The sequence below is a fragment of the Dipodomys ordii genome, unplaced genomic scaffold (genome assembly GCF_000151885.1).
Source record: "Dipodomys ordii isolate 6190 unplaced genomic scaffold, Dord_2.0 Scaffold96, whole genome shotgun sequence".
Taxonomy (NCBI): Eukaryota; Metazoa; Chordata; class Mammalia; order Rodentia; family Heteromyidae; genus Dipodomys; species Dipodomys ordii.
In genome coordinates, this window is record NW_012267312.1 from 1,534,652 (window position 1) to 1,561,568 (window position 26,917).

Consider the following 26,917-nt stretch of genomic DNA (forward strand, 5'->3'; position numbering starts at 1 on the left):
GGCTCTAAGGGCCCTTTTTGAGATTTACTTGTTTGTTTTTTTCCTGGATATCTCCCTGGACGGTATGACATGACTAAAAACCATTTTTTTTTATCCTGTGAAATTGTCATTGGATACTGGGATCCCAGTGAACAGAGGAAAAACTACTTTTTTCCCTATCTTCACACAACCTGTTTATTGAATTACTGTCTCACTAATGGAAAGGTGACCTAATATCTGGTAAGGCTGAATGGTATAAGAAATAGCTTGTGCAGTTTATCTCAATTTACCTAATTTGTTGCAATGATGAATTTGTAATTGCTTTAAGCTTCCCTAAAGTATTTAAAAACTGCAGATTCTCTGTGTGTGTGTGTGTGTGTGTGTGTGTGTGTGTGTGTGTGTGTTTGTATCTCGGCATGATAATAAAGTCAAGGGTCCACCTGAGAAATGTTACACAACCCTTTTAAAATAAACATTACAGAGATATTCTCATTAAATATTTAATTATCCTATTAATTATTCTCAAAGAAATAGTTTGATATTTAAAGAAAGTAAATGTAGGTCACCTTCTTTCTCCTTTTTAAAACAAATAACTACATTAAGAAAAAACACTAATTTCCAAGGAACTGACATTTATAAGAAATGGAAATGCTTCATTTAGCATTTGGAAGAATGGCCAAGAGGATATTATCCTAAAATTACAACTGCCATTACTAATTTTGTTATATGGAGAGAAACATGAAATGATTAAGAATGAATGAAGAATAAAATGTGATTATTTTTAATTTTTAAAATTTATACCTTCCCCTTTTATTTTATAGTTTGAAAATAAATAAAAATGCTGTCAATGTTATAAATATAATACTCTGTTTATCCTTTATAATTTTCAATACTTTAAGATTCCTACATTTAGCTCTATGCTTATTTTTTAAATTTCCCAATCAAATTGCAAAATTTTAGTTAATATAGCTAAATAGAGAGAACATTTTATATTTTAGTAGAGAATAGTAACATTACATTATTAGTTTACAATTTGTGCTTCAGTCAATACTATACATTTTATATACTCTGTATGTGACATAAGATGGTACATCTTAATTCAATTTTGCTAAGTGCATGCACTTATTTCAAATCAAAAGTTTAGAATATATCCTGATATTATACACAAAGCTTGTCTGAGAATCCATTGAAGATTACTTTTTTGTGTCTTTTCCTATCCTGTTTAATAAAAGTTTAGTTATATAATTGAACTTTGGAATACAAAATGTCCCTTCCTAACCTGCACAAATATTTTAATATGCTTCTATAGTTACACTGTCCAATATGATGGTCAATAGCCACAGGTGGCTAGTTAAGTTCTAAATGTGGCTATTTTGAGATGTGATGAAAGTATATAAGGTAGTCCATTGTAAAGAGATAGTACAATAATAATGTAAAAACATTAATAGTCAATATAGTTATTGAGTATTGACTAATATATCTATAATATGCCCCTAAAATGTTTTGCTTTTTGTGTTTTACAAAAATATAAAAATGGATGATAGGTTGTAAGATACAGATGTCCTTGGGTGTAGTGATAACATTTTGAATAAAACATAAATTCACAATTTATGAAAAAACAAATGGTAACAGAACTTCATTAATGATTTTTGCACTTCAAAATATACTAACAAAAGAATGGATAAGCTACATAGTGGGAGAAAACATTTGCAAAAGACATACCTAATAACTATTACTCAAAATATAAAAATATTAAAAATTAATAAGGAAACAAATGACAACATTAAAAATGAAGTACTTTATGTGCAGGTATAAAAAAACAATGTAATCTACTGATATTATTTTATGGAGGTTGGATAATGGATAAGGAGGAGGGACTGAAGGGATGATTTGTTTGGGTATATTGAAAATATGCATGGAAATATCCCAGTGAAGCTCTTCTGTAAACCTAAATATGCTAATATCTTTAATGGAGCAAAGATCTTAAAAATAGAAGATATATATATTATAAAGACTTGGAGAAAATATTTCACATCATTTGAAATCAGACTTAAGACAACAAGATATAATTACACATTCATTAAAATGTTCCAAATCCAAAACAATGTCAACACTATATACTGGTAAGGATTTGAAGCAACAGAAACTCTTTCATTGTCAATGGAGCCATATAATCATTCAGCCACTTTGGAAGAAAGTCTGGTAGTTTCCATGCATAACTGAATATACTCATCACAGGAGCTAATCATTATATTTCTTAATATTTACCTAAAAGAGCTGAAAATGTACATCATACAAAACTGGGTACAACAGTTTTAATCATCATTGGCAAAACTTAGAAGTAACTATGGACACTTGATAACAATAATGTGTTATTATAGATGCATCAACTGTGACAAAGGTTATCATTCTGATAGGGATTTGATAATACAGTTAGTTATACTTATATGGAGACCAGATGTACATGGTACATGGGAAATCTCTGTACCTTCCTCTCAATTTTTTGTGCTAGTCTTAAAGCTTGAGCTTAAGAGTGTTGGCACTTAGAGCTTTTTCACTCAAGGTTGGTGTTATAACTCTTGAGCCACAGCTCCACTTCCAGGTTTTATTATGGTTAATTAATGATAAGAATTTCACAGTGTTTCCTGCCCTGGATTGCTTTGAACTGTTATCCTCAGATTTCAACCTCCTAAATAGCTAGGATTAGAGGTGCAAGCCCACAGTGACTTAGCTTTTCAGTTGTTTTACTGTGAAACTATAACTCCTTTAAAAATGAAAGCTATTTTTGAAAGTGAATGTAGAAATATAGTAGAATAAAAATATTTTACCTTCTTTTTCAGTAAGATACCAGAACTGATGTTTTATTAAAATCCAGAGAGCAAACAAAGAAAAACGATGCCGAATCTAGGACACTAGGGACTGAACATGGAAGAGACTAAAAGAGAGGTTTTAGAACAGTGGCTACATAGCAGAGTCAAAACATTCCAAAAGATGCAACAACAAGCTTGAGTTCATGTCTTATTTTTAGCTTGTTTGGCCTCTAACAATAATGATATCTATCTTTTTGAGGTCATCTAGCCTGGTGTTTTTTTTCTTCTTTTTTCTCTTTTCCTTTCATCAGTTCTGCAAATACTTTGATACCTCAGTACTCCATTTTGGACTTGTGTTCTCTTTGAGGTGCCTCATGCAATACTGTAACCTTCACTATCAACACTAGCAAACAAAATCATAAATCTATGCTTTCAACTTCGTAGACATTATTTTCTACACATTGCTTGTTAAAATTTAGTCAGTTCCCATACCCCTTTAAGCAAGACATTGGTTAACTAAAATGCATCAGTTTTCACAGACCATTCAGCGTAATAAAAAATAAAAAGAAACACCAATCTCAAGCATTCTTCTCAGAGGACCTCAGTTCCTCTTGCACTCATAAAAATAATAATGAACACTAATTGAAGTTTGTCATGTACCAAACATAATAATCCTATGTACTTTGCAAGTAGAATATCTTGTAACCTCATAAATAAATATTTGATGGGGAAGTTGAGGCTTGGAAAGATTTCTGGAATTTATTCAGGTTGACATAAATGATAAACTGCAGTGTTATTATTATTATTCAAATAATCATGCTTTACACTGTTTCCCTGACAACCTTATACATAATCACATCAATAAACATGCGATACTTAAAATCAAAGAGATCAAGAACTCACAAACATGTCTTTTCTTCTGCCTCTGTTCCACTTTGACCTACTGAGGCAATGCTTTAAAAATATCAGACTCACTCCTTCTTTTTTCCAAGCATTATCCAAATCTTATTTTTTATACCTATAATAAATTATTCTACACATATAACATCACAACCATATATTTAGACTTAGCCATAACTTTGTGGATACATTCAGACAATCCTTGGAAACGCAGGCCTTGAACTCACAGCTCCATTACATGTTTAATAATTACGTACTACAGTTATTTCTACAGGGCTTTCAAAGTGTCAAGTCCAGGGTTAGATCCTGGGTAGAAATGATGTATGATGACATGAAAGGAGGGGAAGGAAAAATTATACTTAAAACAAAACTTGAAATAATAGTAATACGACCACCTTTTCACTACATTCTGCTTATTTCTTCCTTCCTTTTTACTAAGATGAGCATTAGTGTAGATGAAAGAATATTCTCTAAGCATTGTATACAGTGATGATGTGTCAGGTTTCAGATTCTGAAAGAACTCTAAAAATTGCAAACACCAGTGATAATGTAATTTATAGGCATACTACATAGTAAACATGATGCAGGAGGAAATTACAGGCTCACATGATTTGTGGGAATTTTTCTCTTAACTGCCATGTTCAAAGATCTAGAACACCTGACATATAGTAGATATGAAATACATGCTCAGCTGATATAGCCTTTGTGTTTATTTCTGTCAAATCATGTTTTCCTTAAATATAAATAGTTATTTGTAAAGGATACAACTTTGTTCAGAGACATAATATTTAAAATATTATCTGCCAAACATTAATGATAGATAATTTAAATAGTAGGATCATCTAGGAACTCAGAAGTTTAAAAAATTGGTGTTCTTTGGGAAGGTGAGATGAATGAAAGAAGAAAACAATTAGAAATTTCATCTACAACTCTCATTTGTTCTCATTAAAAGACAACTAACAACAAGCTAAGGACTGACTTCATTCATAGCTATAATTAGTGTCTGCTATTCTCCATTCATCAATTGATCACAATTCCGGACAAGAGTAAAAATACTTGCTTATTGGTAACATTTTTTTTACTTTTACTCATTTATTTCTTCACCAAAATTGGGATAATAAGAGCTGGCTTTAGCAAAGACATATTTAAAATCATGTTCTGCCTAGTTTTTTTTTTCAAGAGCTTTATATATCTTCTCTCCATCTGCAGTACAGAGAGGTTGCTACAGGTGAACTCACACCAATGAAGTACTGTCAGACTTGATCTTAAATCTCTGTGTTCTGACCACAATGATAATAATTAGATGAAGAATTGTAGGAAGCCAAAGGAAACCTGGTAAAATAACCTATGAAGCAGAGAACACAGGAAGACCTCCAACTGTCACTAAAATGAAATTCTCTTGCTGAAAATAATTAAAAACAAGAGTAATATTATCTATCATATATGAAAAATTTACAGTGGAAGAAAACATGGAGATAGTCAATATTAATATCTTGATGGGTTATTTTTCACACTTTGATCACAGTTATATTAATTGCTTTCTTCCTCCCCTGTCTGAATATAGAAAACAAATAACTGGAAAAAAATTAAGTACTACATATACAAACATTGTAACTGTATCAACCAGGTTAGGGGTTTTAAGTCTTGCAACATAACATGTGTCTTATAGTACTTAAAGATGCAATATATAGGTACCTAGTTGGTTGATAATTATCCCAGTTGGATTATAAAATAGAGTTGCCACAAAATAGACCCTGACTTAAATCAAGTAGAGTGATTCTTAGCTGGAAAAAGAAAAGGTCATTCTCTTTTGAGGATTCACTAGCTTTCTCAGCGAAGTTTCCTCAAGAACTTTCTTCTACAGAACTTACATTTTTATAGCTGAGATTCTCAAAGCATGGCCTTTAGATGAGCAGCATCAATATCATTTGAGAGTTTGTTACAGTTGTGAATTCCTGGGTCCCACCCTACACTTGAATTGGATGCTCAGTCTGTGGGTCCCAAGAATTCATATAACACATTCTCTAAGTGACTACAATGCATTTTGCTGCATCTTTCTGAGGAGAATGTGTGATATCAATTATACAAAAAGGCAAACATTTACTTTTTTCATTTTATACCAATGTATCTAGGCTTCACACTACATTTGGCATGAAGGATTATTGGTGACAAGCAGTTGTATTATTCCATCACTGTTTACTGTTTTGGAATGTCACATGTTTTTTTCAACTAAAAGTTAAATAATTACTTGGTTAAAACAACATCTCAATTTGCCCAATCTTCACCACAAATATATAATTAATCAGGAATGGAACTGTGATCTCACTCACAATCTCTTTAATCCTATAGATCTCTTGGCAACTGCCCATCTCAAAGTCAAACTTCTTTAACCATTGCACATTTCTACATGTAAATCTTGCCTTCATCTATCCTGATACTGTCTTTGAATGGACAACTCTGGATTCAATGTTATGTTCTTTCAAAAAATTGTCTTTCCCTCCAAGCAATTAGTCATTCTTTCCTGTGTACTCTCACAGTGCTTCTATTATACTAAGCATTGTGTTTTATTTTAATTATTTGTTTATACAATTATTTCTGCATTCGGATGACAATCTCTCAGAAAAGCCATGATGCTATGCCAGGCACATAGTTGGCACACAGTGGATGCTGTATTTGGTAAATGTTGAAAAGTTATTTTAACAACAACGTTCTCTAGTGGGATGATACCAGAGTGCCAACTATTCTGTCCAACATGAATATAAATCACTAAAGTCAATATGTGTTGTTTTGCTAGAAAGTTATGTTGGGCTATAAAGCAGAATAAATCAGATAAATACTGCATTTGCCCATAAGCTATAGAATTTTTTTTGCTAGCAACAATAATGCTAATTGGTAAATATTTACATTTGCAAGCTAAATAGGCTTGCCTCAGCCTCCCCTAGAATATATAGGTACAACATCAACAATTTCAAATTTCTCAGATGTTATTTCATAATATGGTAACATAGAGAGTAAAACCTTTAAAAGTAGCGAGAATGATCAAGATTTCTGTAATCATAAGTAAATTAAACAAAACAACACATTTCAAAGTAAGATCTGTCCAGTAACAACTTGTCCTTCATTGAATACCCTGAGACCTAGGATGTACTAATTTTCATTTCACCAACTGAATGATATGCTTTGGTAACTTATGTATTGGCAAAGATTACATTCAGGAAAACATTACAGGAAATGGTTGTATGAGCTTTAAGCCAGTTAGCATAATTGTCTTTATTCTAAAAACATAAATGTCAATCTACCAGTTACCCTAACACTAAAAGTAATATTTGGGAGAGAATACACAAGTAGCAAATTATATTTCTTGTAAAATTATTTAAAATAAATATTCAAATTATTTCTTACACAATAATTTGTTGAAAACTAACAGAAAAAATATTCACAAAATATTGTTTAAATTATTATGATAAAAACTATTACTTTGCTCACTAAAATATAAAAATATAACTTTTCATACATAGAAGAATCAATCACAAATAATCAACAAAATACTCCCTAACAGAGGCTATTTCTGAGGTAATTAAATTTCCAAAGGTGGATTAAAACCTTTGTTATTACAAGCATTCAATACCTCCTATTACATCATGGTGTTTGCAAAGTTTGGACAAGACTATCATTTTCAACTTTCAGTCAAATACAAAGCTGCCTATTATGTTGTGAAGAATGAAACATAAAAAGGACTAGAACATGGAACTAATGACAGTCATTAAATCCAATTTAGGATCAAAATCATGTTGTAACTTATTGGAGGATGATTTATTTATACCTTCCAATTAGTCTATGTCTCCTTTTTACTTCCATATATCTTTTTCTCAAACCCAAACACAATGTTTTATGGAAAAATTACTTTTCATGACAATTTAAAAACTACCTTATTTGAAAAAAAGCCTGGGTGAATGAGCAAGGTACTTATAATGTGAATTATATTTGTCATGACTAAACACTAGATGTTTCCTTAGATTATAACATATCTACAAGTTACATAGGAAGAATATTTACCTTGAAAAATCTTATCTAGAAATGGTTTTGTGTTTCTGTAGAGATAAATATTGTTTGCTTATCTTTATAGAGGGCATGTGATAAATCACATCCTAGCAGAAATTTATGGAATCGAAGGTTAATAGAAGAGTTATTTTGAAAAAGAGAGTGCTTGTTTTAAAATGGTATGGAGAAAGTGAAAATTCATATTTACTGCAAAGGCACATTTGGCTTCAATTGACACCAAAATGATAAGGATATATTTAATCACATTTATTTCCTTAAAATATACTTTGTTATCTGTCTATAATTTACAAATATCATGTAGATGTGTGTATGTTTCACTGATAAACCTTTGGAAAGCAATTCCTTTTAGTGTTATATGTATGTATGTACGTATGAATGTATGTATGTATGTATGTGTGTGTGTGTGTATAATTAAAAACAGACAAATTTTATTGCTTTTCCTCTCTTTTTTACGGTCTTTCCAACACAGGTTTTATATTAAGAATCTTTAAGACTAAGTAAACTCATCACATTCATTAGTTCATTGGTAATGAATACTGGGATTACAAACAAAGCACATATTCTTTCCTTGGGCTCACATTCCAGACTTTTGGTCATAAAAATGACCAGGTTACCTTTAGGGCAAAGTACTGCTTACTCCGATCCAGCGCCCCCCCCCAATCTTACTCAGTACTGCTTAATTTAACAATTAGCCAGCATCCTCCAAATGAGCCTATACATTCCATGAAGTCAATAGACTTCAAATTTCCATGTAATTGTAACTCCTCTGTACAGTATGTTCACAAATAAAATAAAATTAAATTAAAAAAATAGACTTCAAATTTACCCAATTGTGTATATCAAATAGGTCTAAAATTCTGCTAAAAGCCATGTACTGATACAATATATACGTTCTAAGTGATGTATTTCACAATGGTGTCTGACTTTTCATACCATCAGGTGTTTTATTTTTTTCCTGACATGTTTTCATTAACTGTTATTTTTTGTATTTTTTAATTTAAATGTTACTGTAAAGGTGATGTACAGAGGGGTTACAGTTACATAATAAGGTAATGAGTGCATTTCTTTTTGATCAGCATTACCCCCTCTCTCCTTTTTCACACTTCCCCCCACTCTGAGTCACCTCCCCTCCAAGTAAAGTTATTTTCTAACATATTTTGTGAGTATCATTGTTGCATTGGTTCACCCCTTGTCCTCTGTCTCACCATTTCTATGATCTGTGATTCCCCTTCCCATCCATAAATCAGATAAGCATATATAGCACAAAGGATGCTGATATAAAAAACAGTCACAACAGGAAATAAACAAAGGGAAAAAAAAGAAATAACTGCAAACAGTACAAAAAGCATCATTTTATATGGTCATATTCACATAGCTATTGAGCCATTGTGATCCACTGCTAAGAATATTTGAGACATATTCTAGTTCTGACAAATGGACATATGAAGAAATGTTCAACATCTTTGGCCATAAAAGAAATGCAAATCAAACTACATTGAGATTCCAGTTTACCCCTGTTAGAATGGCCATTATCAAGAAAATGAATAACAACAGATGCTGGCAGGGATGTGGCCAAATGGAAAAGCTACTACACTGTGGGTGGTAATGTAAATGTTTTCAACCACTCTGAAAAGCAATATGGAGTTTCTTCAAAAGACTAAACATAGAACTTCCCCATGGCCTAGCAACCCCACCCTTGGGCATTTATCCAAATGACCACAAAAAAGGCCACACTAAAGCTACCAGCACAAACATTCACTGCAACATTATTTACATTAGCTAAGATATGGAATCAACACAAATGCCCCTCAGTAGATGAATGGATCAAGAAAATATGGTATATATACACAATAGAATTCTATGGTTTCTTCAGATAGTTTAAACTGAATCAACTAGTTTTTTTTTTTTTTTAATTCCCAGTCTTCTCAACAGCTTCTAAAATTAGCATGGTCATTTACCTGAAACTTTGACAGGAACTATAAAATAATATGGAAAGGATACTTTTAAAGTTCTCAAACATAAAAAATACACATATTTACAATTTTATCTATAAATGAGTTTTTTTCTTTTGTTTTTATACATATTTGTTTGTATTTATTACACTTAAGAGATTCCTAATAATGGAAATTCTGTATTGGAAAGAATGGCGACTCTCCTGATCCAATTGTAAATGTTTTGGGGAGAACATTTGTATAATGTAATGTAAAATAATTGGGAGTCAAATGCACACATATCTAATTGCTCTAAGGAAGTCCCAATAATATATTGGTAGAAGAGAAGCTATCAAATTTGGTTGGTATATTGCCAAGCAAGTTTTAATGAATGATACTTGGGAGTATCATTGTAAACAGGGTGATGATCTATTTAGCTTTGTGAGAATAAAGATTATATAATGCTTATAAACCTCATAAAATAATTCACTGATAAATTAAGCCAGAGATATATTTTTCAGAAAATATATTTATAATTCAGATTTTTAAAGAAATATTTGTTTGAAAGCCTGTGTTTATTGTCTATTTCAAAATTTTAAAATTAAGAAAGTTTTAAGGAAGCAAGCAGATGCACTAAATAAATTATATACATCCATACTGGAAATATTGTGAGAATGATTTTAATTGTAAATATCGTATATCAAATATTTGAGTTCACAGTTAATGTATGCTTTTGTTTTAGTGTCTTTTTAAAAAATTTTATTATTCTTCCTTTAGTTCAAATTAATTGAAAATTTCAAAAATGTATATTCCAGTTTGAGTTTATTGTTAAAATGTTATGACAGAAAATTTTAGTTGCTAGCTTTTTCTCTTCAACTAATAAAATAAGAAAATGGGGGGGGGAATGAGAGTGGGGATGACACTGTTTAAAAGAAATGCACCTAGTGTCTGACTTATATAACTGCAACCTTCTGTACATCACCTTTACAATAAAACAAAAAGAATCAGAAAATGAAAGCACATTTTTAGTTTGAAAACTTCAGTCATTTGTACTTGTTGCCAATATACATGAGAGTGCCTGGGAAAGTTCTGTTGTGAAATAACATAAAGAATGGGTGATAGTCTGAAACCTTTTGCAATAGCAAACGAAGCATTGGTGCTAGTGGATTGTTTTAGATCCAGTACCATTTTTTTCACAAAAGGAGAGAAAGTCCACAAAAAGAATAGTACATCTATACTAAGTGTGTACGGTAGTGTGCTATAAATTGTTACTCACAATGACTCTATATCCTCACATCAAAATGCTAAATACACATTATATAATTTTTCCTCTCTTACTGTTTTGAGTAGAGAAACAAAAAGTTATTAAGTTTATAGTCCTATTGACTGGATTTGATTTATAGTTGATCACTAAGAATTTTTCATTTATTCATATATGAAGGGCAAGAAAACTGAGATAATATTTGATGTATTTTCTCAAATCTAGCAATATTAAATGAAATTCCAATTTGTTCTAATCTTGAAATCCAAGTAAACCTCTTTATATTGTATTCCAGATGGCAGTGTTCAAGGAAAGAATCGTACTCTTGGTTCATATATAATTATGTATAGTCGTGCTATTGATCTCAAGTTGAGTTATAATATACAGAAATATATTAATAGTTAAGACTGATTCTTGCCAAAAAGCAGGATGATTTGCCTTTTTAATTCTTGGAAATATGTTCTAAGTTACTGGGCTGTACAGATTCCAACATGATTGTTCTAGGTTTCCAAGAATTTGGTAAAGATCAGAAAGATAAAACAGGATCATTTCATCTGACATCATTTTCTAAAGTGTGACATAGACATGTTATCCAATAGAAGATGGTTGCTACTACAATGACTTGTGTCATAAACAAACATTATTAGGAAGAACCAAAGATGTACATTTCATAAAATTAAATAATCTCTCATTATTTTATGCTGCTCATTCTTGAATTAAGAGTCAACAGTAGTGACTTATTTTTGCAATCCGAGCTACTCAAGAAGCTGAGATCTGGGGACTGTGGTTCAAAGCCAGGCGAGGCACAAGAGTGCAGGAATCATACCTCCAATTAACAAGAAAGAAAGAAAGAAATATGCAAACAAGCAAGCCAGAAGTGGAACTGTCTTGATTCAAATGGTAAGAACAATGGTGAGTTCAGGCCTAGATTGGCATACATGCACACACACACACACACACACACACACACACACACACACACACACACATGTCAAGTCAATATATTTGAAGAATTAAGTAAGTAAAATAAAATTTGTACTGAGAAAAAAAGAGCACTTAAGATTCATAAGTACGTAGTCTATTCTGAAATTTCCACAAATATTGTATCATAAAGAGATGTAATATAGACTTTCTTACCTTAGAAAATTGTGCATTTATCCATTTTGTGAATGTTTTCTTTTGAACATCTTCTCTTTCATCTACAATGTAAAGTACAAAAAAGGATTAAGGGTTTGAAATATATTTTTCATGTAGTGTATAAGTGACAAAATAATTTCTAATTATTTATGTTAATGTTATTTTATATTTAGTATTAAGTTCAGTGATAAATGAATTTAAGCATAAGCCATGGTATAATTAACCAAGTTGAAATTATATCCAAAAATAATATTGTTAAGTACAGTATAATTCAACCAAAAATAATTTTTCTACAATAATAAATAGCCACTCTAGTTTAATCCGGAGTACTGTCATTTTTTAAAAAAAATCTATTCCTGAGTCCATCTTTATAATGTTATCCCCATCCATGTAGAAATAGCTATTCACTTCTTTATACCACATATATACACTATCATGGGCCTCATACTCTAAAGTAGAGGCTTCCTAATTAGGAGCATGGATTTTTTTTTTATAAATTGTAGCATTTCAAAATTTAACACATTGTCTGAACAAATTAAAAGTTCAGAAAACAAATATTTAAATGCTTGAAGGGAACTGACTATTTTATAAGTCCAAAATCTAAACTTCAGGAAATGTCAAATAAAAATGCAAATGTTACTCTTTATGGCTTATACATATATATATATATATATATATATGTAGGTATGTATGTATGTATAAATACTCAAAGGAAAAATCTCTAAGGATTTATACCAATGGATTAGGCTGAAAAATTATTAAAATGGCTTTATAAAGTTCATACTGCTAAAAATTGTCTCTGTTTTCCTAAGCTGGAAATTAATATTGAGTAAATGGGGCAGAAAAGTCATCAAGTGGTTTATTAAAATGCTTCAAAGTCAAAGACTTATATTTGATTTATTAGAAATATGATCATATTAATAACATGTAAGGTTTAGAGAGTTTGTATTTTAGTTATTTCAGTCAAAATAACTACTACTGGATACCCTAAAATGTAACCTTATTCCCCCTCACAATAATTTTCAGTAGTAAATCTCCAATTTTTTCTCTTCTAAAAACATAATTTTCCATAAGAAATGTATGTGAGCATTAAAAATATGTTTATCTTTAAACACAATATTAATCGAGTAGATATTTTAACAAACTTGAAAAATAGCAGTGGATAATAATATTTTAAATCATCTTCTTAGGTGAGAAGTCTTATTTAGAGTCACAAAATATATTTTTATTTAGTTGAGCTATTTCTACAAGATAACTATGTAAAATGTTAATATAACCATTATCCATTACAGCACAAATCATGTATATAATGTACATGTTTTCTTTTGTTGACTCATACAAGTGAATAAAAGTAGATAATATTTTCAAGCATATAATTGCCTTTTGAAGCCTTTCATTGCCATAAATTTAGTACCATCCTTTTCAGAATAATAAAACAAGAAACAGAATGTCCCAAATGATCAAAATTGAACTAGATGTCTGTAAGAGGCTGGTCTATGCATCTTTTCTCACTGGTATATCCTGATATTCCTAAAAATAAATTGCCTATTTGTAATTCTACTTAATGTTTTCCATCACGCAAGCATGTGTATACTTTGTAACATACCAGAGAGTAAATGAGTTTGCTATGGCTAAAATACAGTTTTCCCAACAAAACAACTGGAGGCTTTAATCTCAGTCTGGCAGTATTTATAGGTGGAGTATAATAGGAGATTTTTGAGTCCCAGGGGGCAAAGCCCTTGTGAATAAATTAATGTCACATATTGGAAATGGGTTCTTGCTCTCACAGGAATGGATTAGCTATCATTAATCCAGGTTAGAGCAGCATGATAGGATTTATTTGCCAGCCTTCCTCTTTTCTGCTGTGACACCCTCATCAGAAGCCAAGCAGAGGGTGGTGTCATCATCTTGAACTTCAAAATTCATAAGCCAAAATAAGACTACTTCTATTAGCTAGCCTCTGGCTAGCTAAGGTATAGAAAGAAAGATGAGCAGCAACCAGATTCAAAGTGTAAGACCCCACTAGAAAAATAATGAAAGAAAGGGCTGGGGTATGGCTCAGTGACAGAAAGCCTCTCTGGCAAAAATGTAAGGTCCTGAGTTGAAACTCCACTATTCGAGTTTAATCAATGCATGAACTAGTTAATTTTGCTATAACAATAATGCATTAAATTAGAGTTACTGAGAGCACCGATTCAGATATTTTAAACCTTATCTCATTACCAATAGCCTCTACTAAAAGTCACTTGAAAATGGTTACTCTAAAAGCATGTAAATGAAAAAATATTGTTTTAATTATTTTAATTTAAATGTACAGAGTCCTTGAAGGTAACATTCAAACCTTGACATTATACCCTAAATATAATTCATCTAAAGTATAAATCATGTTGAATGGAAGGTCCAATACATAAACATCTTCAATAGATGGCCTCTATTGTTCCTGTTGTGTTTAATAAAATTTAAAAAAATGTCTGCAGTAGATTGCTTGCTAATGTTTGTTTTCATAGCAGAATGCATTTTCATTAGCATGATAAATATAATTCATTTTATTATTTTTATATTAAATCTTATAGCTATTATTAGTGCCTTATTGTTTGTAAGTCTATTTTACTTACATCAACACAATCAATTTGTTTATCATTTTCTATTCCATATATTATAAAAATAAAACTCAAACTTAATAAAGCTAATAGGTTATAGGAATTACCTAGATATAGACAATGAAATTTAAGTTCTTGATTTTCAAGTTGACCAGATATCTCCTGTTTATATTATTATTGAAAAACGACATAGAACAAAATAAGATAATCAGATTAATGAAAGCTGAATGTATGAACACTTTCAAGTGTGCTGCTTTGAATAAAGCAGAATTTTCTATTTATGTGACAATGTATGTGAATAGCATTCTAGAATTTTATAATGTACAACTTCAATGTAATTATGAATTTATCAAATGTTTACTATAGCACATTTCTCATCAGGCTGGATATTTGGTGCATAATATTTTAAGTAACAATGTTCCTACATTTATTAACTGATATTTAGTGTCATCTTTTTGCCATATGTAACATTTTAACTTTTTATTAAATTCATTTTTTTTGTGGGTTGTGGGGCCTGAACTCTGGGCCTGGGCGCTGTCCCCCAGCTCTTCAGCTCAAGGCTAGTGCTCTACCACTGGAGCCACAGCACCACTTCTGGCTTTTTCTGCTTATGTGGTGCTGAGGAATCAAACCCAGGGCCTCATGCATGCAAGGCAAGCACTCCATTACTGAGCCAACTTCCCATCCCCTATTAAATTTATTTTAAAGAGAACATAAAAATAATATTAATGGGGTACCAAGTGAATTTCTGATACATGTGTACTTCATATGATACTTAAATAAAGGAAAACATCTATCACCTCAATTGCTTATAATTTCTTTACAATGAATATTTTCAAAGTCCTCCCTTGTAACCTTCAGAAATATATACCACCTATTTATCTATAATTTTTCCACTCTATATTGGTTCAGTAGTAATTCTTACGCAAATATGGTAATACCCATTGATCAACCTCTTAAGTTTTCTAAATTTTTCCAGCCTCTGGTAACCATTATTCTACTCTTCACTTCTAGGAATATTGCTAAGAACTGGCATATCATTTTTCCTATGGTCTGACTCATTTTACTGACACCAGCAAGAATGAGGTTAGGAGCTTCTTCATTATAATTTCAGTTAATTGTATATGTGTACACAAATACATAATTTGTGTGGCTCAAATGGAAGAGCACAGCCGCAAGCAAGCAAGCAAGCTGAGCAAAATGTGAAACATAACTATGAATCTAAGCCTTTGTACTAGCGAAAAATCACTGTCTATATATCTGTTGGTGTCAGCTTTTAAGCAATTGCCATTATGTTAGATGTAACAAGATACTTGATGCATGTTATAATATGAATTGCTCTGATTAATAATGAAGTAGAATGTTTCACATTTACTTATTTTACATGCTTCTACTTTTGTCAAAATACTTACACAATTTGCTCACGTATCAGTTATTAAATGCTTTTAAATTAATTGAATTAAGATTGAATATAAATAGTTTTAAACATTTGATGTATAAAGATTCCATTTTAATGTCTGAAAAAGATGAACCTTTTCTAAAAATCTTACTAAATATACAGTTTCATGGAGTTGATTGACCTCTCAGTGGAAGTTTCCTATTACCATGAAATCCATGGCAACTATCACTATCAAAAACTAAGTTACTGCCAGATGTCTGTGGCTTACGTCTAGCTACTCAGGAGGCTAAGAACTGAGGATTGAGGTTCAGAGCCAGCTGGTAAAGAAAAGTCCATGAGACTTATATCTTTAATTAATCACAGAAAAAGCCAGAAGTGGAGCTGTGACAAAAATAGTAGAATGCTAGCCGTGAGCAAAAGGAACTCAATGACAGTGCCAAGGTCCTGAGTTCATGGCTCCATACTAGGGGGAAAAATCATGTAGAATGGGAGCAGTACAAAAATAAATTAAATGAAATGTTCACTATCATTTAAAGTAAGTACTTTAGCTTTTACTTTGTTTGGAGTGTACCATTTGCTTTCTTGGAGACAAAATTTTACAGAATTAAGGGCAAGGAAACAGCAGATAACACAAGGATTTAAACTCAACTGACTATGACTTACTGAGCTTCTCTGCATCAACTGTGTGTGCAGAAATTTAAAACTTTGTTTGAATTATTTTACTTTCTCATTGACTTTGCTTGGTGTGTGTATCAAGTTAAAAAATAAAGCAGTTTTGCCATTCAAATCTATTCAATTGTTAATTTTATATTGTTTAATTTTTGTTGTTGTTGTTGGTCGTGGGGCTTGAACTCTGGACTTGGATGCTGTCCCTGAGCTCTTCAGTTCAAGGCGAGCGCTCTGTCACTTGAGCCACAGTGCCACTTCTGGTTTTCTGGTGGTTTATTGGAGATAGGAGTCTCACGGTCTCTCCTGCCCGGGCTGGCTTTGAACCGTGATCCTCAGATCTCATCCTCCTGAGTAGCTAGGATTACAGGCGTGAGCCACCGAAGCCCAGCTTAATTTTATTGCTTAGAAGTTGATCATTTGACATGATTAGTTGTACACCTACTCTAAAGGCAATATACATGTACGTTATTTAGAAATACATCGTTTTATTGATAGTTTAGCAAGACTGATACTATTGCAGATACATAGAGTATACAAATTAATATGGAAACAGCATTAAAAAGGAATAAGGAAAGAATAAGGTAAATTATGTGAGGAAGTATTTATCTCCATCTTCTTATTCTAACATTTTAAGAAGCACATATTCTTTCTCATTTTCTCAAGGGTTATTTTATAACTGATTTCCTTTTACTAATAAAAGTATACATGGGTATGTTACTATGAGAGACAAATCTTAGAATTCTTGAATTAAAAATTGTTCCCTGGAAATGACAAAAAGAACTACTACTTCAGAAATTGCAGAGTGACCAATGTTTTATTTTATATTGTTTTTGGGAAAAAATCCACATAAAATTAGCTTTGTAATTATACAAAATTTGTATTCTCAGAATTCATTAACCTCTTCTAATAAAGTTATTTTATTCAATCTGTCTAGCTTTTTACAGTTTTTAAGATTAGTGCACTGACCTTTCACTCTGTTGTTAACTTTCATAGTCCTAAACCTCTCAGGATTATATATGTGGGATATACTAAACCACAATATTCGTGATTCAAAGAGTAAGTTATTTCAGAAAAAATGATATCAAACACTAAATCAGAAATGGCTTCCAAAGATGATACAATACTTATTAGCATTATAACCTTAAAATTTGTGTGACTAATTTTTATGGAGATATTATTTTTAACTTATGCAAGAGTTAAAATATAATAAAATCATATATGGGGCTGGGAAGGTGGCTCAGTGGTAGAGCACTTGCCTTGCATGCTAGAGGCCCTGCGTTCGAGCCCTCAGCACCACATAAGCAGAAAAAAAAGGCCGGAAGTGGCACTGTAGCTCAAGTGGTAGAGTGCTAGCCTTGAGCTGAAGAGCTGAGTGACAGCACCCAGGCCCAGAGTTCAGGCCCCACGACTGGACCCCCCCCAAAAAAAATATCATATATGTTGTTATGTATAAACAATTGTTTACAGAATACTTACTCTATGCTGGTGATTGAACTAGTTTACTCAGAATATAAGCAAGACTTAGTCCTTTGGAAAGTACACAGTCTAGCAGAACAGAGACATATAACAAGCAAACATGAAATGCCTAATATCAGCAAGAATACATATATCCGGTGATTATCACAGGAGCACAGAAAATGGATATTGCAGCTACATGGCTGTTAGGAAAGGTACTTTAGAGAAGATGATAGTTATTTTAAGTCTAGAAGGATGAATGAAAGTAAGGAGGGAGAAAAAGTTGGAAAGTCTGGATCTTTGTGAGTAGGGAACAAGGGAAGAGGCATAACACTAAGAAAGCAAGCATGTGTAGTCTTCAATGTTCATTTTGTTGTACTCTAAGCCATGAACAGGGCTGTGCATGGCATAAGATGAAACTGCACAGGGAATAGAAGATGAAGGGAAAAAACTATATGATATGACTGCTTGTATCCTCTGCTATCAGATAAGACAATATACATGACAGTATTTAAAAACTGGAAAATAAAAACAGTTCTGTAAATACTAAAAATTACCTTCATTACAAAAAGCAGTTAGACATAATCTGTGCTTGAAAAGAATTGTGTGTCATTTTAAATTCATTTCATTTCTTATTAGTGCATGTTAATTATGATAAATAATGGGTTTTATTGTGCTGTTTTCATACTTCAACATAATAATCTTTGATCATATATATCCCCTATTGTCTTTGCTTATCCTCTCTTCCCTCCTCCTCATCAGCTTCCTCTTCTATAATACACTGTTCTACTAGTAAATATCTTAATGACATTTTTGTTAGCTTATATATTAATTAAAGAAACTCATTACTTATATGATACAAAAATTTAGGTATAAAAAGAAACATTAAAATATAAAGCAGCTTAGATATGAAGAACTACATATGGATATGATTTTGCTTCACCTACAAAAGGAAAATGAATACTATGGGAGAGCTATTAGATTATTCTATTATCTGCTTCTATCAAAAAATGAGAGGAAAAAGGAAATGAGAAATTGGGAAGATTAATGGTAAATATTAGAATAGGTTTTGTGGTACTTTGGAGCATTATGAGGGAAGGCTCCAAACTCAAGACATATTTAGAAAATGGGTTTACCATGCTATTAATGCTACAAAAAGCAATGTAGGACGGAGGAGGTTACAAGGGAAAATGGTATGAAAAATGCCTTCCATTATAGCTGAGTAATTTCCTTTGATCATAGGATTTTAGATTTCTAGGGCATGAGGTGATATTAGTGGTCAGTTTATAATGAGGAGGTCTAAAATAATTAAACTTCCACACAAAGAACAGAAAAACCATTAGTGTCAAAGAGGTCTCCTTACTTCCAATTCACAGTACAATCAGTGCAATGTAGCTTTCACTGATCATCCTCCTATAAAAATTGTTCTTAATAACATTATCTATATCCTTTCTCATTTTGAAGTAGTGACTGTCACGACCAGAACTATACTCCAGGCACTTAGCACAGAATGCACTGCATAGTAATGTTCAGTAAAGGTACGTTAAGTTAATGAAGCCTGGATTTACTTTTGGGAATTCTCATTTTTCCTTTCTGAAAATATTTTATTCCTATTAACCTATGTTAGGAACAATAATGATGCCCCATAAGATGTCCACATCCTAACCCCTGATATCTATGATGAAATTAGAAGACTAAGGCGAGTTATTGTTACAAACTGAATTAGATTTAATGATTGAATAACTTTTGATAGGGAGATTATCCACATATCTACATGCACTTGAAATATCTCAAGGGTCTATAAAAGGAGAGCTAAGTGGCATGAGAAGAACCAGCAGAGATAGAAGCATGCAAACGATGTGGTCCAACGTCGCTGGTTTTAAAGATATAGGAAGAAGACCTTGAGCAAAAAAAGGGAGTTGTTTTGAGAAATTGGAATAAAGAAATAGATTCTTCCCTAGAGACTTCTGAAGGCACAGAGTCCAACAAGAACCTTGATTTCAGCAGAGGGATGTTCATTTTAAATTGTGTCATTTAGAACCACTAAATTTTCACAAAGCTAAATACAGTGCTTCATCTTTTAAGCTTAAGAAGCCAAATCACAAACATGCACAGACTACTGTTAATGGTAGAAATACAATCATGGGAATACAATCATTGTACTTACTGCTTAGTGATAGGAAACACAAAAAAAGAACAGATATGTAGATGCAGATAGATTGATAAATTTGTGATTAAATATGAAGGGCTGTATCATTACAATATATTATGGGAACTAACTTGAAAAATGCAGTGTATCTGGATGAAGAGAAATCTCAGCTGAGTTCTACAGGACACAGGCAAACAAGGTAGGCAAGTTAGTTTTTTTTTTATTTAAAAAAGAGTAAGCACAACTGTGAGGCTGTGAGAGGATAAAGTCAATTTAACCTAAGAGGCAGAAAAAATGTATCTGATATAATTCTACAGGAAAAGTAAAATAATCCTTATAAAGGGTATTTTTAAAAATTCATCCAGAAGTTGGTTAGAAAACAGAGTGGAATTTAAGTAGAAGAATGGAAATATTGGGTTTGAATTTTAGAAATAATTTTCACAGTATGGAGAACATTTTGGGAGTGCTAACACTGGAAATAAGAAGATCAACTAACTGACTATAATTGTCATCAACAGAAGTGACAATGTACTTATGAATTGCAGTGGGCAGGAGAGTGATAGGTGCATGAAAGGTATATGTAAAACTAGTTATTAGATGTGGAGGTCAGAAAGTTAAGAGAGAGACAATCATATCACTCAGTTTGAAGTCTAGAGATCCCAGGAAGGTAAAGCCGTGGCTCTAGGCATCAAGAAGAGAATACTGTGAGAAACATTGAATTTTAGCCATTTAAAACAAAAATAATATACAGTCAGATATATCAGTCAAGAAACAAATCTGAATTATTTGGGAGAGGGCTAGGAATTTGGCTTAGTGGTAGAGTGTTTGCCTAGAATGAATGAAGCCCTGGGTTTATTTCCTCAGTACCACATAAACAGAAAAGGCCAGAAGTGGCACTGTGGCTCAAGTTGTAGAGTGCTAGCCTTGAACAAAAGAAGTTCAGGGACAGTGCCCAAGCCCTGAGTACAAGCCCCAGGACTGCCATAAAACAAAAAACAAAACAAAACAACAAAAAGATTTGGGACACACAATCCAATAGGCATGCACTAACTAAAACCTCTGTAGTGAATGATGTTACTAAAAAGGATGTAAAAGCTTCAGAACAGAAGTACCATTGTCTCCTGGTTCTTCCAATACAAACAGTTTCTAATTTCATGTACTGATTTGTCATTTGCTTTGGAAACACTGGAATTCAATCACAGTCCCAGCTCTCCTTCATCTCTTCTTTCTTGGCCTACTTATATTTTTCCTAAGTAAAATGACTTCCTTTCCTTAACCACCGTTCAATACTGATACTCATATACTTTTCAACCTTGAGCTTCTTCCCCAATAAATTATCCTATCATTCTCCTGTCTATTACTGAAATCACAGTCAATTTTGTAACCAATGAATAAATCTTGAGAAATTACTATGCAAGTCTGAGAAATTCTTACCCTGAGGTTAAGACCAGGTTGTTTAGAATGAAACGGAATATAAGGGTTTCACAATTTGACTCCAAGATAATTTTCTAAATATTAACCATCAAACCAGTTGGCACTCACAAATACCCTTGAGTTGTATCTGCCAGTTTTACTCTGGCTAAATAAACTAAATTCCTCCATAAATAAGGCATACAGTTTCTGGCCTTAGTCTTTTGTTCATAAAGTCCCTAGAATGTAACCTCACAAACTTTACTACTAAAATATAGTTCAAATGTGAGAGTTTTACTTTTCTGTTAAAATTCATTAGTTGATTTTTGAATATATAAATGTATATATATACAAATATATGAAGAATGCATGTATGGTTTACACATGCTTTAACTTGCACATGCATATACATATAAATATTATAAATATGTTCACACACACATGCTTTCCTTAATTATTCATTGCTAATTACATCTATCACATCCTAAAGTTAAACACAACTTGTAATGTAACTTATACAACCCAACAAGGTAAATTCCAGCACAAATGTATCCTTATCAAGAGTTTATTGAATGAATTCAATGATTAGTAAATTAAATTACAAGTCTCCAAATATCTGTCAGACTTTTCCCTCCACATTTCTATACTGCACAAAACTACTGTTAATTATAAAACTTCTGTATTAATACTCATCATTAATTTCCAATAATATCTTCCTCAATGGGATTTGTCTATTCAAGCATTTTGATTTTTGTTACCATAAAGAAGGAAATTTGGTATCCAAGATATGCAACTAATCCAGATGCCTCTCAGTGGACCAATGGATCAAGAAAATGTGGTATATATACATATACAATGGAATTTTCATCCATAAGAAAGAATGACATTGTACCAATCATAAGGAAATAGAAAGACTTGGAAAAAAATATTTAAGTGAAGTAAGGCAGACCCCAAAAAACATAGGTTGCATGGTTTCCCTCATTTGTGGTAACTAGAATTTGCCTATAAATGTACAAGAAAACACACAGTGGATGATGAAATAAATATGCTGGGACATGATAAATTATACAGGACTCTAGGCATTCACACAGAGACCAAAGGGGGTTATTCTTAGGAGAGGATCACAAAGGTGCAATAGCTATGTACATCTGATCATATAAAATAATATTTATCAAAATGAACTCCAGGAAATGGAAACAAGAGGTTTTTGTTCTTTGTTTCTCTTGTTTTCTTTCCCTTTTGTTTTGATTGTTTATCTGCATGTGGGAGGAGGGGAATGAGGGGACATAGGAAGGTGAGACAAAGGGTGAACAAATCCAGCAGTGATACTCAAAAGACACTGTGTTGAAAATGAAGTACATAATTTATAGGGGGGGATGGGAGTGAAAAAATGAGAGAGAAAGGGAAGGAATGACACTGGTATAAAAGAAATGTTCCCTTCATCTGAATTATGCAACTGTAACCCCACTGCACATTACCTTTATAATAACAATAAAGAAATTTAAGAAAAAAAATATAGAAGGAAATTTGATATCCAAAATATTTCTTGAAAAAAAATTCCCTTGAATTCTTTGGGTGAATCACATTGTTTGATATGATGAAATTACCCTGTATTTCATTTTTCATAACTGTCATGGTCTGAACACAGTGTAAAATGCTATAGATTACCTATTTAACCCTTTGACTCCATTATAAATGTTTCCTCATTCTTGAATAGGTCAAATACCTCTTATTGTAGAGTTGCTAGACTCAGAAAACTATTCAGCAAGCTATGTCAGGTCAAATCCACTAAAAGTTACTTCCCATCTCCTGCTACTTAATCATAAAATATATGCTATGTTAGTAAATTGAAATTATGATCAGGTCTTTATATAATCATACAATTACATATTCATAAACATAGTGTCATATAAATAGAGCAGCATAAGAAATACAGAAATATTTTATAGAGAGTCTAACGAATTTGTCTGCCTAGGCTGGCTTCCAATCAATTCTCAGATCTCAGCTAAGTGTCAGTTGTGTTAATGACTAATAAGATTTTATCATTTACAAATATGCAGAAATTAATGTCTCTTTGATTGAAAGGTAGAAACAAAATATGAAATGGTAGTATAAATTTCACCTGTACTTGTCTAAAAGAATGAAATTTGATTTCCAAAATAATGAGAATAACAAATATTTCTGCAGCCCATCATAATTTACAAAGTGTTTTTAGTGGGTGTAAACTTGTTAGAGATAAAAATAAGCTACTCTTAATTAATATGGAGACTTGAAATATACTTTAGTAGTGGGTCATGAGAAGCATCATTTATTTTTCTTAAAATAATAATCATGTATTAATTACAGAAGAATACATCAAAATAAGGGCAAGGTCTCTGATGTAATTTGAAGTGCAATTAATACTTGAACACCATGGAAAAACTGTTAATTTGATAAATGTTTCTGAATACCACCATAGTAAAATTTACTTTTAAAGTATTCAATTTCTACATTGAATAAATTTAAAATACTTTCTTCAGATGGATGCACTGGTCATGTCTGCAATCACAGATACTTAGGAACCTGAAATACAGAGGATCACTACTTGAAACCAGCCCTGATAGATAGAAGACCAAGAGCATCCATATCTAAGATAACAAAAGCCATGCTGATAGCATGACTGAAGTAATAGAGCACCAGCTGTTCAAGCAAGCTGAGCAAGCATGAGACCTTGAGTTCAAAATCCTAGCACTAACCAAAAAACAAAGCAGAAACAAACTCATTCTGTGATACACAAACACACACACAGAGAAATATTAATGGTCGCAAGTCATTCTTTGTAAACAAAGGAAAAGTTAATTAAATGTTCACAACTGCCAGTTCCAAGTCTTGCTAGTGAGATGCTTTAGAACCAAATAATTGGTCAAACACAGGGCCTTTTATGGTGATCTTACAGAGGAACACTAAAACCATAAGATATATTTGCTCAGCTTGCATTCTGGAGTAATGATTAAGAAATGGATGTGCCCCATGCCCTATTTCCCTGAATTTACTTGTAACTATACTAAATAGATTCTATGCATGATGAAGATTTCTCATTTTAAGCATTCACAGCTCTCTATTCTTTGCACAACGGCCTTCCTCAGTTCTTCATCCCAAATATGATAGAGGTTTTCAATTCCTCAAGGAACAATACCCAGTCAAGAAGAGTCATGAATACAAAGGCAAGTGTGACCATTATTAACCATGTCCTGTAAGGCTCATCAAAGATTTCAGCGAATACTGAGCCCAGACTATATCACAGGAGCAAATTTTTTGTTCATCCTCACTTATTTGACTCACGTTCCCTATTCCTTCCTTTATACTTCTGGGAATCACCTCCCAAATGAACTGTTTATGTCACTACTTATTTCACCAGGTGTCTGTTTCATCAGCCTTTTTCTCTCTCTTACCACATAGCCCAAGCTAGCTTCAAACTCTTGATGCTCCTGCCTTAATCTCTTGGGTGCTGGAAATAGAAGCATTTGAAATGCATACCACAATGCCTTGCTATTTCATCAATTTTAAGTAATCTAAATAAACCCATATGAATACTGGACCTACGTTTCCATCTGGATCATATACTAGCTATGCAGCCTTAGACAAACCCTGAACCACACCCAATGTGAGGTTCTTATCCTGAAAAGAGAAAATATTCATAGTAACTACCTCCTACTTTACTGTGAGTAGACTATGTTTCTGGTTTCATTGATGTATGACTTTGAAATAAAGCATTAAAGTCATCTTAAAATTCTTCTATTTAAAGCATATTATGTTTTCTTTTCTATCTTGGTCATTATCTCTGCCATATTTTTCTTATACATAGGTAAGGATTAGCTTAGACAGAAATCAATATAAAAATCAATTTAGACTAGAGTAAAGCCTAAGGAAATTCTGTGTGGGTTATTGTAACAATAGTCAGTACTGAAACTGTTCATTTATACCTTGTGTTGCCAAGTACAGAAAGCACTTAAAGCAGAAATAAAGTTTAGGAGTACTCATTCACTCTCTCTTCACCAAATATGGAAGTCTTAAGCCAGTGTTTATAATAGAGCAAGCCAAAAATTATAAATAGAGGGCCCTACATTCTTTCCAGCATAAGGAGCGGAAATTTTGCAGTCAATAAAAGAACATCAGATTCCAACCTTGAGGATACAGACTTCAAAAAAACCAATACTTAGAATACAAAGAATTCCTGAGCACTAATCAAAGGAGAGGAGAAAGCTGAGAGTTAATCAGATGTCATTTTAACAGATGATCCAAGTGGAAGAGCAAAGGAAGTCAGGAATCACACAATCAAGTTTTATTCAGCTTGAGTTGCTAAGGCTGATGACAAGTGCTTAATGATAGGTTTGTCCAAGATTTCTAATGAAAGAGTTCTCTTTTATTCAAGTTTATCATGCCATTGCATAATAGTATTTATTTCTTTTCTAGTATCTATGATAGGACCACATTGAGCATACAACCCTCAGTTCTGAAAGATAAGTTCCATGTTCTGATTGACTGATAGTTTATAAAAATACAATTTAAGTTAGCATTTAAAGTAAACAATTTTTAAAAGTTCCTACTGCCTAGCACAAGTGAATCCCTACGTTTTATGCCAGTGTCAAATCTAAACAATTCTAAAAAAGTTCTAAAAGCTCTAAAAAGTTCCTAAACTAATTCATTGTTTGCCCTTATGTACCATTTAATTGAAGTCATACAGAAAAATATAACTTAGAATAACTAAGCAGTTAGAAACTCAATCAGTAAAAATTTGGAATTTTATATTTTACCTACCACAAATATTAGTAGAGTTTCAGGATTTTAAATTTTTGTTGTACTAAATGTTTTAATTTATTCATACTTTACATACTAAAGCTTTATTCTAAACTATTATAGTTACAAGGTACTAAGTCAAATTGACAAACTATTTTCCTCTGTGGCCAATGCATACAGTTTGAATATGTATCAGTACATATATATGCATATTACAGATATATATATATATATATATATATACTTTTGTATAATATATTTGTTTTTTTTTGGTTGGTTGTGGGGCTTGAACTCTGGGCCTGGGCACTGTATAATATATTTGTGTATATATTTGATACTTATTTATCTATTTATTAAGCTATATATATGGACATAACTT

The 26,917-nt window shown here is 32.1% G+C and overlaps 1 protein-coding gene across 1 annotated transcript in view; it reads right to left on the minus strand.

The window, feature by feature from the left end:
• LOC105993437 (dystrophin-like) overlaps positions 1–26,917 on the minus strand; it is a gene marked incomplete at its 3' end in the record, with an annotated part of 1,816,642 nt that overhangs the window by 1,527,040 nt on the left and 262,685 nt on the right. The window contains 1 exon segment of the mRNA XM_013026710.1: positions 12,081–12,142. Coding sequence (XP_012882164.1) covers positions 12,081–12,142 — 62 coding nt within the window.